Source organism: Aotus nancymaae, unplaced genomic scaffold, assembly GCF_030222135.1.
Source record: "Aotus nancymaae isolate 86718 unplaced genomic scaffold, 86718_ANA_hifiasm-v0.15.2.pri h1tg000039l, whole genome shotgun sequence".
Classification (NCBI taxonomy): domain Eukaryota; kingdom Metazoa; phylum Chordata; class Mammalia; order Primates; family Aotidae; genus Aotus; species Aotus nancymaae.
This window is the reverse complement of record NW_026988453.1, coordinates 8,179,002-8,192,181: the sequence shown is the minus strand read 5'-3', so window position 1 is coordinate 8,192,181 and position 13,180 is coordinate 8,179,002. Positions and strand designations below refer to the sequence as shown.

The 13,180-nt window shown below is 53.2% G+C and overlaps 1 protein-coding gene across 28 annotated transcripts in view; it reads right to left on the bottom strand.

Moving 5' to 3' along the window:
• The window catches only part of NFASC (neurofascin), a 201,811-nt gene that overhangs the window by 43,453 nt on the left and 145,178 nt on the right, over nt 1–13,180 (bottom strand). For 19 of the 28 annotated variants that reach the window (XM_012459367.2, XM_012459376.2, XM_012459365.2 and 16 more), the window contains 11 exons: nt 11,910–12,021; nt 11,305–11,489; nt 9,852–9,983; nt 6,908–7,051; nt 6,098–6,209; nt 5,217–5,383; nt 4,624–4,771; nt 3,284–3,408; nt 2,356–2,400; nt 1,000–1,101; nt 510–707 (listed from right to left, as the gene is read on the bottom strand). In XM_012459367.2, coding sequence (XP_012314790.2) covers nt 510–707; nt 1,000–1,101; nt 2,356–2,400; nt 3,284–3,408; nt 4,624–4,771; nt 5,217–5,383; nt 6,098–6,209; nt 6,908–7,051; nt 9,852–9,983; nt 11,305–11,489; nt 11,910–12,021 — 1,470 coding nt within the window. The remainder of the gene's footprint in view (nt 1–509; nt 708–999; nt 1,102–2,355; nt 2,401–3,283; nt 3,409–4,623; nt 4,772–5,216; nt 5,384–6,097; nt 6,210–6,907; nt 7,052–9,851; nt 9,984–11,304; nt 11,490–11,909; nt 12,022–13,180) is intronic. The other 9 variants (XM_012459382.2, XM_012459383.2, XM_064360272.1 and 6 more) reach the window with 1 other exon arrangement.

The following is a 13,180-nucleotide window of genomic DNA, read 5'->3' as shown; positions in this document are numbered from 1 at the left end:
GGTCAGTTCACCTGAGGTCAGGAGTTCGAGACCAGCCTGACCAACATGGAGAAACCCCGTCTCTACTAAAAATACAAAAAATTAGCCGGGCGTGGTGGCGCATGCCTGTAGTCCCAGCAACTCGGGAGGCTGAGGTAGGAGAATCGCTTGAATCCGGGAGGCAGAGGTTGCGGTGAGCCAAGATTCCACCATTACACTCCAGCCTGGGCAGTAAGAGTGAAACTCTGTCTCAAAAAAATAATAAATAAATAAAATAAAAATGGAAGTTAGCATTTTTCATGTGCTTACTAAATGCTAGGCATCATGGTAAGTACCTGACACACATTCTCAAATGTTCACAACAGCTCTGTGATGTAGGTGTTATAATTACTCTCTGCTTCACAGATGAGGAGGCCAGGCCTTGGAGCAGTTAAGTAACCTAGGTTCACGTGGCTGGGAATGGGGGACACTCAGTGTGAGTTTGGGGTGCGGAGTTCCAGGGCCTTCTCCGGCAGCCCTCGGGTACTCACGCGCTCCACTGGTTCGGTAGCGCTCGGACGGGAGGCTGGGGTGGCTGCTCCCAACCTCATTGATGGCAATGACGCGGAACTGGTAGTTGACATATGGGGACAGCCGGAGGACGGCTGAGTTAACACTGCCGGGGTACTTGGAATGGTCATGCCAGACCCCGGGTTGGAACTGGTCTTCTTCAAACTGGACGACGTAGTCTGAGTGGGCAAGGAAAACAGAGCTGTTTCGGGAGCTCAGTTAGCAGCGTTCTTCTTTAAAAGCACTTCTTCCTTGGCTGCCACTGATCTGTATAATCTCGCTCACACTAAGGCACAGGGAGAATTCTTCCCAAGGCACAGGAAGAGACACCAAGGCCTCTCTACATTCTGAGGACAGCCCAGGACACACAGCAAGCGAGGCAGAAGTGGGACTGGAAACCGGGAAAGGCCTTCGGTTTAGGGTGTTAACATCCCTCTTTTCCAGCTTTGGAGCGCGGGGCCCCTGAGCTACCTGTGATGGGGCTGTTGTTATCGTCCCCGGGGATCCAGGTCAGCCGCACGCTCCTCTCGGCCAAATCGGTGAGCTCCAGGTCCCTGGGCCGGTCTGGCCGTCCTGGCAGCAGAAGAAGATATACAGGGCTCCTGAGTTAGAGCGGGTCCACCCATGTGCTGGCCCCAAGCCCTGGACAGCTCCCTGATGGACTTAGGTCTTTACTACCAGTGGGATCCAACCCCAGCCTGCCCTGAGGGACCACTCCCTTCCCACAGGGGCCCCAGGAAAAACAAAGAGGAGACTCCCAAACTTCCAGCACCGCTCTCCCGATACAAAGGGTATCAATGGGTGTGGAACAAGGAAATAAAAGGGATTATGCAGGGCACAGAGAGAATGGGGAGCAATGCTGCCCCATCTCAGTGGGTCTTCCGAGAGTGCAAGCATTCAGGAATGCCACCCAGCATCAGACCCGCGCTCATGACACGTAGGAAGGCTGATGAGGGAGTGTGGGATTCTGTCCCATTTTCTCACCATCATTGTCCTCTATTCTGTGTGCCAAGGCTCTGAGGGATGGGAACCCAGGAGGGGCTTGGGCTGTGAGCAGGGCAGATGGGTTGGGGAGTGCGGGCAACAAAGAAAGGGGACCAGACCGGGGAGGAGACGGAGACTTGGTCTAGGAGTTTCACTGATGAGCAGCAGGACAGAGGAGCCCAGCAGGCCTGCAAACAGGGGTGAGGGCAGCACCTTTTTGGGGCACGAATCTCACTGGGACTGCTTTAGTGGGTCTAAGTGCCCTCCTGGCCTGGGATAAAGGCATCCGGCCACTGAGTGGTAAGGGTAGGCAAGATTTTCTCTCCATCTTGATTCCCTGAACCAGGTAGTTCCATCTTTTGGCTGGTCACTGGAAGGACCCGGAAGGCGAGTCCCACAGACCCATGTTCATGTGTGTGTAGAACGTGTGCGTAGATTGTAAATGGACAGAAGGCATCAGATGCAGGGAGGCTGAACAACGAGTTTACAGGTGTATGAAGGAGCGGGCTTTCGCATTCCCTGCAAAGAGGACCTGCAAGACTGCTGGGAGGATAGCCACCCCGAGGGAGCAGTGAGTGTGACTGGAGGTAAGGGGTGGGGTGAAACAGCAGCTGAGAATGTCCGAGCTTACCCTGTGCAAGGAGCAGGAAGCCCAGTGTAGGGCCATGCCCTGGGCTTGGGGAGGTGGACGTGGGCAACTGAAAGGAGGTCACATGTAGCCGGAAGTGCTGCCCACAAATCTACACACTGTCACCCTTTCCCAAAGCGGCTTCCTTCTCCAGGCTCCACACCCTGGGTGCTGAGAGAGGGTGCTGGCGGGGGACTGTGATTAGTGGGAATTACCTTTGGGCAGGGCAGCCAAACGGTTAGTTGGAGTGGCCTGATCAGCTGCAAAGGTAAGACGGGTTATCCAAGTTAGCAGGTTATCCAGGGTTAAAGGTGTTCTAGAAGGAATGGGGGCAGGCAGTCGAGGCTTAAACAGCTGCCCCTGGGCTGAGGCGTCCTAGGCAGGGCTTTACCCATCCTTCCATGGGGAGCCCCCACCCTTATAGAAGCCATCTGTGTTTCCTCCACAGCTGGGGACAGCACCTCTGCTTTCTTCCCATCCCAATGTGACTATCGTGCCTGGGCCCACCCTCCCAGCAACTGTGCCTCTCCACTGCACCAACACTAGTGGCAGAAGGGCACCCACGGGGAGGCAGAGGTGACACAGGACCTGCTTCCCTGGAAGGGAGAGGCCTCCTTCCTCTTGGTTTGGGTTAGCTTAGTATTTACATTCCAGCCTGGGTGCAGGACAGGAAGAGGCAGCATCATCTTGCCCAGTGCATAGCACGTGATGAAATGCCACAAAACCCAGGAACAGGGCTGGGGGAAAGGAAGGTTGGCGGAGGTCATTGGAAGCACAAACACAAACTCAGTCTTGCTTGAAGGATGGATTGTTTTAATTGACTTAGTGGTTGAGTTAGCCGTAAGAAAGGTGAAACGGTCACAGCAAGAAACTCCTCTCCACTTTCTCTATATCACTCAGGCCCCTCTCAGCTGAGACGTGGAGAAGTTAGTGACTCCACTCAGGAGGTAACCTGTCCAGCACGGCTTGTTCTGAAACTGGCAGCTCCCTGACCCTGACATCAAAAGGCAAGAAGAGATCACCACGCCTGACCTGCCCACTTGGCTGCAGGCATTGCCCTCAGAACTGTCCCGGGCCACTTCTTCTCTGGCTGCTGGGGAGGGGGTGGGGCTGGTCAGCGCCAGGGTGAGCAGCGGCAGTTACCTAGCACGGTGAGGTAGGCCTTGGCCAGGTCTTGGTCTAGCTCAGTGCTGGCGACACACGTGTAACTGCCCTGGTCCCGCTCTGCCACACCAAAGATGGTCAGGGAGTCATCTTCCTTCTTCATCCTGTAAAGGTACCGAGGACGGGTTGGGATGGGTGCGTGGGGAGTGGGGCGGTGCTCATTGCTGCCCGTTGCTTTCTGCCTGGACGGGGCCCTCAAGTCAGGAGGGCAAGGGAAGCTCCTTCTGGGGAATATGAGGCTCCCTCTCAATGCTTTGACAGAGGCGAGGTCTTCACCGTCACCGGGAGCATTCATCATACTTGATGGAGGGCAACAGAGAGCGGGTGGCGCTCAAGTGCCCCTGAAGCCCGTTTGCCACCTTCGAATTCCGTACATGTGCCTGCCTCTGTGCTGTGCTCCCCTCCCCAGGCTAGGGCCCCGGCAGGCCCATGCCCCCAGAGGCAGACTGGTATTCCTTCTCCTCTCACACTTGCAGCTTTGTCTGTCTTCAGCCCAGACTTGTCTCCTCTGCACTGAGGCTCAAGCCATCCTGACCCCAGGCTCCTCGAAACCGTCTCCTACAGAGAGGGGAGGCCGCAGAGCAGGATGGGGCTGTAGAGCTGTCAGCACCGAGTGCCAGAGGTTGGCAGAGGGGGACACCCTCTGCAAGACGTCAAATGATGGCTAGAAGCAGCCGGTACCATGTCCAACTGCAGGGCCCTGCACAACTTTGCTCCCCAAGATGGAAGAAGGTAAAGCAGAGAGACTTGGGGAGGGAGGCTCGGAACAGTGGTTCTCAATGCTGATGCACGTTAGAACACACAGGGGGACTTGTAAACTACCCTACACCAGTGAAATCAGAATCTGAGGAGAGGGGCAGGGGTGGGTGTAGTAAAAGCATTCCAGGTTCGGTGAGGGCTGAGAGCCGGCTCAGATCAACCCTGCCCTCTGCTGGAGATCAAGGGTACTGCAAATAGGGCTGAAAGCCTGGAGCCTGGGATGCAGAGGAGGAAGAGAAGACGGGGCAAAAAGAAAGGGAAAAGAGGAGGAGTGCGGGGAGACAGGGAGAGGAGAAGTACAGACCGAGAAGAAAGAGAGAGAAGAGGTGTAGGAGAGAGAAGCAGGGAGCTGATGGGAGAGAGGGAGGTTGTACAGGGTGTGGGGTTCTCCCCTGAAGTGGGGGAGTCGCCAAGGCTATCACCTCCTCTGCAGTAGCTCCTTGGTGACACACAAGACATGGGTTCCCTGTCCCTGTGTTCTTCAACGTGTCACCAACAGCAAGAGAAAAGAAAACGCACCTCAAACTAGCACTAGAAAGAGGGAAGAGAGGAAGAGAAACCTGTTTCCAATATAGAGCGGCTCGTCATCCTTCAGCCAGGAGACGGTGAGTTTCAGGGAAGGGTCGTGTTTCACTCGACACTCCAGCTGCACCGTGGTGCCCCTTTTGGCCACTTGGTCCTCAGGCATCCGGTAGATCCTGGTGGGGTCTGTGGAGAAGCCCAGAGTGCTCGCCACTGGCCTGTCTTCTGCCCAGTACTCCCATGCAGCCACACAATGGTGCATGTCTGCCCTCCAGGCCTTGGGCCAACCAGGGAGCGTGGCATGAACAGTGTGCAGTGGCATGAATGGAGCAGAGTTCTGGGTGGGCAATCACAAAAGCAGGTAATGCCCCAAATCCTCTCCATCTGGCTCAGGAATATACGATGCAATTTCTGGGGTGGTAGAAGGGAGTTGGTGTGGGCAGAAAGTTTCCCTTCCTAATTCTCTTTGGACCATGCTGATCCTAGATGGACTCCATAGGTGCATCTATGGAGCCCACTCCAGGTTGAACACAGGTGTGGTGCATTTTCCACGTGCATATGCATGTGGATAACTGCGAGCATGACCTCCTTGCCCCTCTCCAAACTTCCACCAGCAAACCCTCTCCTTTACCTTTGACCTCCAGGCGGACTTGGTTTTCAGCTTTGCCCAGGATGTTGGTGGCGACACAGGTATAGATGCCCTGGTCCTCTTTGCGGATCATCTTAATCTCCAGACTGCCGTTCTCGTAAACATGGTAGTTGCCACCATCCAGGTTGCTTCCTTGCCCATTCTTAAACCTCACAACAGAGCAGCAGAACACAGCATCCTGAGACAGGACCGGCCCAAGGGCAGGGGCAGCAGCCAATCAAGAGAGACCATTGGGGCTGTGGAAGGAGCCCCATGCTAGGAGTCTGGAGCCCTGAGCCTCAGAGGTCTGCCTCTAACCACCAGTGGCCCTGGCAAGCCTCCATCCCTCTCTAGGTCTTGGTTTTCCATTCTGTACAATGAGGGGCTGACCTAGACAATCTGCCAGCTTCCTCCCAGGTCTTGATCTTCCTCCCACTGCACCCAGCTTCCTCCCAGGTCTTGATCTTCCTCCCACTGCACCCAGCTTTGACCCAGGTCTTGCCGGGCACAGTGGCTCATTCCTGTAATCCCAGCACTTTGGGAGGCTGAGGTCGGCGGATCACGAGGACAGTTTGAGACCAGCCCGGCCAATATGATGAAACCCTGTCTCTATGAAAAATACAAAAATGAGCCGGGTGTGGTGGCATGCAGCTGTAGTCCCAGCTCCTCAGGAAGCCGAGACAGAAGAATTGCTTGAACCTGGAAGGCGGAGGTTGCAGTGAGCTGAGATTGCGCCACTGCACTCCAGCTTGGGCAACAGAGCAAGACTCCGTCTCAAAAAAACACCTCCCAGGTCTTGCTGAACACCTACTATGGGCCAGATGGGAAGGAGAAGATGAGACAGGTGGCCCCTGCTGTGGAAGGCCTGGTCTCCTGGAACTTACCATCGCAGTGTGGGGATGGGAGATCCAAAGAAAGGGCAGTCCAGCCGTGTCCGGTTGTAAAGAATCACTCGAATGAGCTGGTTCCGGGGTGACAGCATCCGGGGCGGCACATCTGAAATTCCCAGAGAACCGATCTCGAGTGCTGAGTCTAACTCTTCCATCTCTTCCCCCTCGGTCTCACCTCTGCATGCCTTCTGCTTACAGCAGCTTCCCAAGCACTGAGACACCTTCCCCTATCAATCTTCCCTCCTTCAGGAAGCCCCTAAGAATTAGGTGGGGAAGCAGAAACTTACTCCTCCCTCTGCCCTCAACCTACCCTACATCCAAACCAGCTTTTGCAAAGGGTCTCCCCAAATTATCCAGCAGGTTCTGTAGCTGCCCCACCACAGCCCTAAGGCATTTCCTAGCTTACTCCTTCCCACCTCCCTCTCCCTGCCCAGGGGGTACAGCAAATATACTCAGAACCATTTCCCACTGTGAGATCCAGCTGTGAACCCAGGGGAAGTCAACACAGATACACCAAGGAGACGGGACAGACTCACTCTCTCTCATCAGGGGAGGAAGAAGAGTAAGATTGACTGTTCTGATGGAATTCACTGTCTGCTCATCCAGCATTGTGAATTTTAAGTCCTCCATGCCTCCCACAAATGTCTTCCTCTTCTCCATGTTTCCCCTGTTCACCATCCTCTTACCTTACCCGGCTTGGCCAATCCCGGGAGAAGAAAGTGTGCCCCATGATATAACCAAGCCGCAGGGCGACTGTGTGGTGGCCGGGAGGAGGGGGAGCCAGGCTGCGAAGGGCGCACTCACCCAGCACGCTGACGAAGGCGTTGGCAAGCAGGTAGCCATGCTCGTTGGAGGTGTTGCACTGGTACACGGCCCTGCTGCTGATCTGGGTGTCCCGGAAAATGATGGTGTCTCCGGCCACCTCACGGTTTGGGTTGGGTGGTGCCGCTACACACAAGAAAGAGACACTTCTCATGAGAGATGGGAAGGGCGGGGTGAAGGGCACGTGGGGCTCTGGCCAGGGCTCCCAGGTACAACCAGGTGCTGTGGGGAGCACCACGTGGGGCCAGACGATAGGGCTTCTGGCCTTGCCACTGCTGGGCTGTGTGTGACCTTGAGCCCTTCTCTGAACCTACTGGGGTTTATTTCTAGTCTAGTCTAGAGTGTGGGAATATGAATTCCTGTTCAATCTATGAACCCACGAGGCAGGTGCGGTTCAGAGCATTAGCTTTGGAAACAGAAAGGAGTTTGAGTTCTAACCACATCACTTACTACCAGCATCGTTCAATCTCTGTGAGCTTCACTCTCCTTGTCTGCAGAATGGGGGTAACATATCATCTCATGGGGTTTTTGTGAAGATAACCTGAGATTTTATGAATGTACAAAGTGATGAACAGAAGGTCTAACATACTGTTATCATTTTAATTGAATGTGCATATATTTAATGTGTTTTGAAAAGGATAAAGCAATATACAATAGACAGAACCTACCACCTTCCCATCGTCTGAAAAGAGCATGCTCCAAACATTCACAAAGTTGAACCCATAAGCCAATATTTCTTGAAAATGAAACAAGTCCTTATATTTGCTAAAGCTCACAGCTCTTCCCCAAAAATGTGTCCTAAATTGCGAGAGGATATTCTTGCCCACAGTTCTAATACTGCTGGCTTGGGGTGCAGACAGCAGAGACTGGAGAGGCCTGGGGGGTCTTGGTTCTGCCCTCACTTCATTCATTCTGGGATCTGGGGTAAATCAACAAACCTTCCTGGGCCTCATTTCCTTCATCTGTAAGATGGGGAAAAATCATTTCCACCTTTCCCCTGCTCGAAGGAAGACTCAGATAAGAGAACAACAATGAGCTGTAAAAACAAAAATTTCCTAAAAATGTAAAGAATCGCCACTTTTCTCATCTTTAACCACTAGAAAGTGACTTTCCTTCCTAAGATTTCTGGACCAGGAAGCCGATGACTTAGCTTACGGAGTCCATGAACTCATTCAAGATCACTCAGACCTGCAAGGGAAGTCTGGAGGATGCAGGAGTCACCCCACAGGCGCCACTTCACTGATAGCCAGTGTGAGCCCAGAACCAGGGAGTCAGCAGACGGTAAAGGAGGACAAGATTAGCATCCTTATCATCCATGCCCAGGTCCTCACTCAGCAAAAAGGGACCAAGGGAGGCAATGCCAGCAACTTGTACAGCTCCTTGCCTGGCAAATTCTTGTGCAATCAAGTTTCCTCCCAGTCACTCCCTTACACGTCCCCTGAGGAGAGTGACAGGTGACCTTTCCAGGGGTAAGGCTTAGCTGCAAGTCCTGGGCTGCATTTACCGAATGGTGCTGTAAAGTTTAGTGCAATTACCTGCCTTACCCTCAAAGTCCTATTAAGACTGAGAGAACTGCAGGGGGCAGGCAGTGTCCATATCTCTGCTTGTAGCTGGGGGAGCAGCATTTACGGGGATAACGAGGTTCAGTACCAGCTGGTGCAGTTGTATTGCAGACTCACGGCAACCCACAGCTTCACCACCTCCTAGCCATGTGATTTTGGGCAACTCACTGCACTGATGAGAACCTTATTTCCTTGCCTTAAATGTTTGAGAGTAGCACAGAATGTGGCACACAGTAAATGTCTAAAAAGGTAAATTCTTACTCTCTCCTCTCTCTGTGTCCCCTCCTCTTCCCCTGCTTCTACCAGCTGCTGCTCTGAGTTAGATTCTGAGTTCTCGCCATTTGGTTGATACCATTGCTTATGCTTTCCTCTGACCACTTAGAGAAAGGAGGGACAGGACATTTTGAAGGGTAAATGCAGGCCAGGCGCAGTGGTTCATGCCTGTAATCCCAGCACTTTGGGAGGCTGAGGCGGGCAGATCATGAGGTCAGGAGTTTGAGTCTAGCCTGGCCAACATAGTGAAATGCTGTCTCTACTAAAAATACAAAAAATTAGCCAGGCTTGGTGGTGGGCACCTGTAGTACCAGCTACTCGGGAGGCTGAGGCAGGAGAATTGCTTGAACCCAGGAGGCGGAGGCTGCAGTGAGCGGATACTGTACCACTGCACTCCAGCCTGGGCGACAGTGCAAGACTCTATTTCAAGAAAAAAAAGAAAAGAAAAGTAAATGCAACCAGAGAGTCTATGATGTGAAAACTTGACCAAGCCCACTGGCTATAAGGGGCCTTGGCGTCATTCACTCCATCCACCTGGGCAGGACTCAATGTCCCCCAAGTCTAAGCTTACTTGATAAACTGCACCTGTGCATCTGCTCTTCTGGGGAAGTTCTTCCTCATATCTGACCACAATATTTCACATTATTGCACATCTCTGCTTCTTCTTTTGCCCTCAGCAGAGAGGAGAACTTGAGTAACCAACAATGGGTTACTGAGCTCTACTCTACCTTCCAAGCCCCAGCTGTCATTCAGAGCCCAAACCCCCAGAGATACAGCCACAGTCCCCAGGCCATCAACTGGGCTCTGAAGTTGTTCAGGGGAAGAAAGCAGAGATTTAAAAATCCCCAAGGGAGCAGAAATCCCTTAAGCATGGGAATATGACCACAGAGCTCCAGGCCTCCTGTCCTCAGGCACAAAGATAGGGTAGATTTCCTGCCTCTTGAGATGTCCGAAGAGATGGGCAGCTGAGAAACAGCCGCCAGTGGGCTTCTCTTTTCCTGATCATTTAGTGTGACCAGCGCTGGCTACAGTGACAAGGATATGAAGCCTTTGACAGGAGAGAGATGACAGATGGGACAGCAGCTACTCACATTGCAATGGTTCCCCATTCACCATCCACTGGACGGTGGGTTTGGGGTTTCCATTGGCTCGACACACCAGTCTCCCATCCTCGCCAGGAGCCAGGATAAGGTTCTTGGGTTCGTCCAGCCAGTAGGGAGCAGCTGGAAGACAAGGACGGGCACAGGAAGGGGAGTTAGATGGCATGGGACCAGCAGAAGAAGCCAAGCAGTCTCCCTCTAGTATGTAGGAGCCCCTGGGTCCCAGCACCAGGCACTCACGACCTGCCCCAGAGCTTGTCCTCATAGGGATAACTTGGTCCAGCTTGTATCTGGCTGGCTTGGCTCACAGATGCTGATCTGTCTATTCTAAGTTCACAGAACAATAGTTCTAAACTGGGGCTGCTCATTAGAATCCCCTGAAGAGCTTTTTTTAAAAAAGGGATGCTAGGGCCTGTCTCAGACCTACTAAATCAGAATCCTCACAGGAGGCCTGGGTGGCAAATACTTTTAGAGGTCACCAGTGTTTGCAGTGTACATCTGACAGCTCTACTGCCAGGGAAGGTGGTAAAGTGGGCACCAGGTTGGTCCCTCTGGGTCTCTGTTTTGCAAGCTCAGACCATTTAGGGTAAGTCTTATATTCATTCATTTAGGCACTGAACTTTGGTTAGAGCAGTTCTTAGCTGGCCACCTTGTTCAATTGTTTGGACAATTTTATTAATATGTGGAAATGTGGATTTTTCTGAGAAGTGAGCCTTTCCGATCAGATTCTCAATGATCTTGATACCCACCCTCACCCCCCAAAGTCTAAGAACTCCCTAGTGTGTGTATGATGCTGAAACCAAGGTCACAGATCCACTGACTGCATGCTAAGAGAGTTCCTGTCCTCTGGTCTCAGATCTCATCATCTCAACCATCCGTGTGGCCCAAGGCAAAACAGTGACCAGAGCAGCCTGCCACATATGGCTGGGACCCATGATGGCGTGTGCGCTGGTGGCTGCAGTCACTCAGGTGGGCCCTCTTTGCTTTGAGGGGAAGGAAGTGATCTCAAAAAATCATTTTGGCCATGAGGACTCTCCAGTTTTAAAAAGCAGCACAGCATCATGCAAAAGTACACAGACAGCATAGGCTCACGCGACACATCACGAACGGGAATGCAAAATGAAAGGAAAAAAAAGGCTCTGGGAATGATCCAAACGGGCTGTGGGAGGAAATTCACCTGCTGAGGGAGCGCTGGCACCAAGGAGAGTTGGGTGATGGTGAGGGTGGACCTCCTTCCCTTCACACCCCCTGCCCCATGCACTGGCATGCACACATCCTCTCACGTCCACTGAGTGACAACATCCGTGGCAGATCGCCATTGCCACTGACCAGTGCACGGGGAGTCTCCCCCACTCACTCTGCCCCCAACCACCCTCAGAGAGAAGGGCGGGCATGGTGTTCAGGGTTGGCAAAATAATCATAATGAGAAATACACACAACGTACCCTTTACTCTCACCGAGATCGTGTGCCGGATGCTGCCCATCTTGTTGGAAGCCAGGCAGAAATACTCCCCGGAGTCCTCCTCAGAGACATTGGTGATACGCAGGGCCTTATTAAAGTTCTCAAACTTGGCCTTGTCCGATGGGAGGTCCCCACCTTTCTTGTACCATGCGATGTCTGGTGTCGGGCTAGGAGAGGTACCAAGCAGAAAACAAAAAACTTATCACTGAATGTGGCCCTTCTCCTCTTCTCTGCGCGGGGGACACCCAGGTGGCCTAAAAGTGTACTTGGGCCCAGGAGGATGCATGTCCTCTAAGAGTTGGTCTTTCCTGTACAGAGAGCCTGACGGCTTAGCTAAGGCCTCACGAGATCCTAACGCATATACGGGATGCCTAACCACCCTCCTTCCTCATTATCCGAAACAGAGATGGCCGAATGGGATGGAGATGACTGTGGTTTGCAACACCCTGCTCACTAGGAGCTGTTTGCGTCTCTTTTTGCTGTACTACCGGTATGCCCCTAAATGTGGCATTAACAAGAGCATGAACAAACTCCCATCCCCATCCTCCTGGAGGGTGGCTAGAGGAGGGGCTGCAAACCGCACGTACACCCCGGAGGCGATGCATTCCAGCAGGAGGTCCATGCCACGAAGCACCATCTGGCTGCTCGCGGTGCCCTGAGGATACATGAAGCTGGGTGTTCTTTCTGCAACTCCTCGGGCTGAAACAGGAGAGAATAAACTTCCGTGAGCCTCCTTAGGGTGGACCCCGCTAGGCCAACGCTGTCAGGCTTGAAAGAAATGGCATCACGGCCCCTGCCAGATCCTCCCCGCTGAAACCACCCCAAGGACCTGGGCGGCATTAAGTGAGGTGTGTTAGGAAGCTCAGGGCTCCTCAGCCCCACCAGCACGAGTGAGAGAAGCTCTAGGCACTGAAAGGATCTGCCCAGAGGAGCCCAGCTTCCCTTGGGTTCAGGGCATCTCCCCTTCCCTGCAATGGGGAGTGGCTGTCTGAGCAGTGAGAGATCTACTCCCGAGCAGCTTGTGTTGGGATCCCAGAGGCCACTATGTGGGCCCCAGGGCAGGCCATCTCAGCAGCGGTCCTTCTCCCCAGGCAGGGATCCGGAAGCAGAGAAGGCATGTACTGGGGCCACAGCACAGACAACTTGCTCTTTGGGACCCTGAAAACAAGGCTCTGGGATGGAGTCACAAAGCCCGCACAAACAATCAGAAATGCAGGGAGAGTTATTAATGGCTTAGCAAAGACATGGAGAGAATTAATGAGCAGAGATGACAGGAAATCACGCTGGGACCATTCTGCCTCCTCACTAATGACTGGGGGAAGATGGCAGGGAAGGGGAGTAGTAATTACATATGAGCTGCTGGGGGAGGGGGTGAGAGAAAAGTGGCCACCAAGTTGGAGGAGGTGATCTACAATTCAACTAGGCTGGAGCAATCATGGGTCTGAAATCAATGAGATTCATGCAGGTCTTGAAGGCCAGGTGGCTGGCGGAGATTGGCATTTTCAGGATGGCTGTTTCTCTGTAGAAGGGTCATGCCAGCATGGGCCCACCCACCTTCCCCAAGACTTACCTCTTTCCCCAGAGCTCTTTGTGTAGCTCTAGGGGACTGGGTAAGATGGAAGGGAAAAGAACAAGAATTTTCTATCCAGAAACCCCAAGGCAAAAGGGAAACTGGACGAGGTACCTCCTGGCCAAGGCGTATGATCGTACACAAGAATGGCTAAAAACAAAAATAGAAGCTGAGCCCACCCATGGGTTTAATGCGGTCTTCGACTCAGCTGGACAAGGGAGAGACGGAGGGGAGGCAGAGCTGCCAGGAGCTGGGAGGCCTCAGAGACGCCTGGGGTGGGGATGAAGG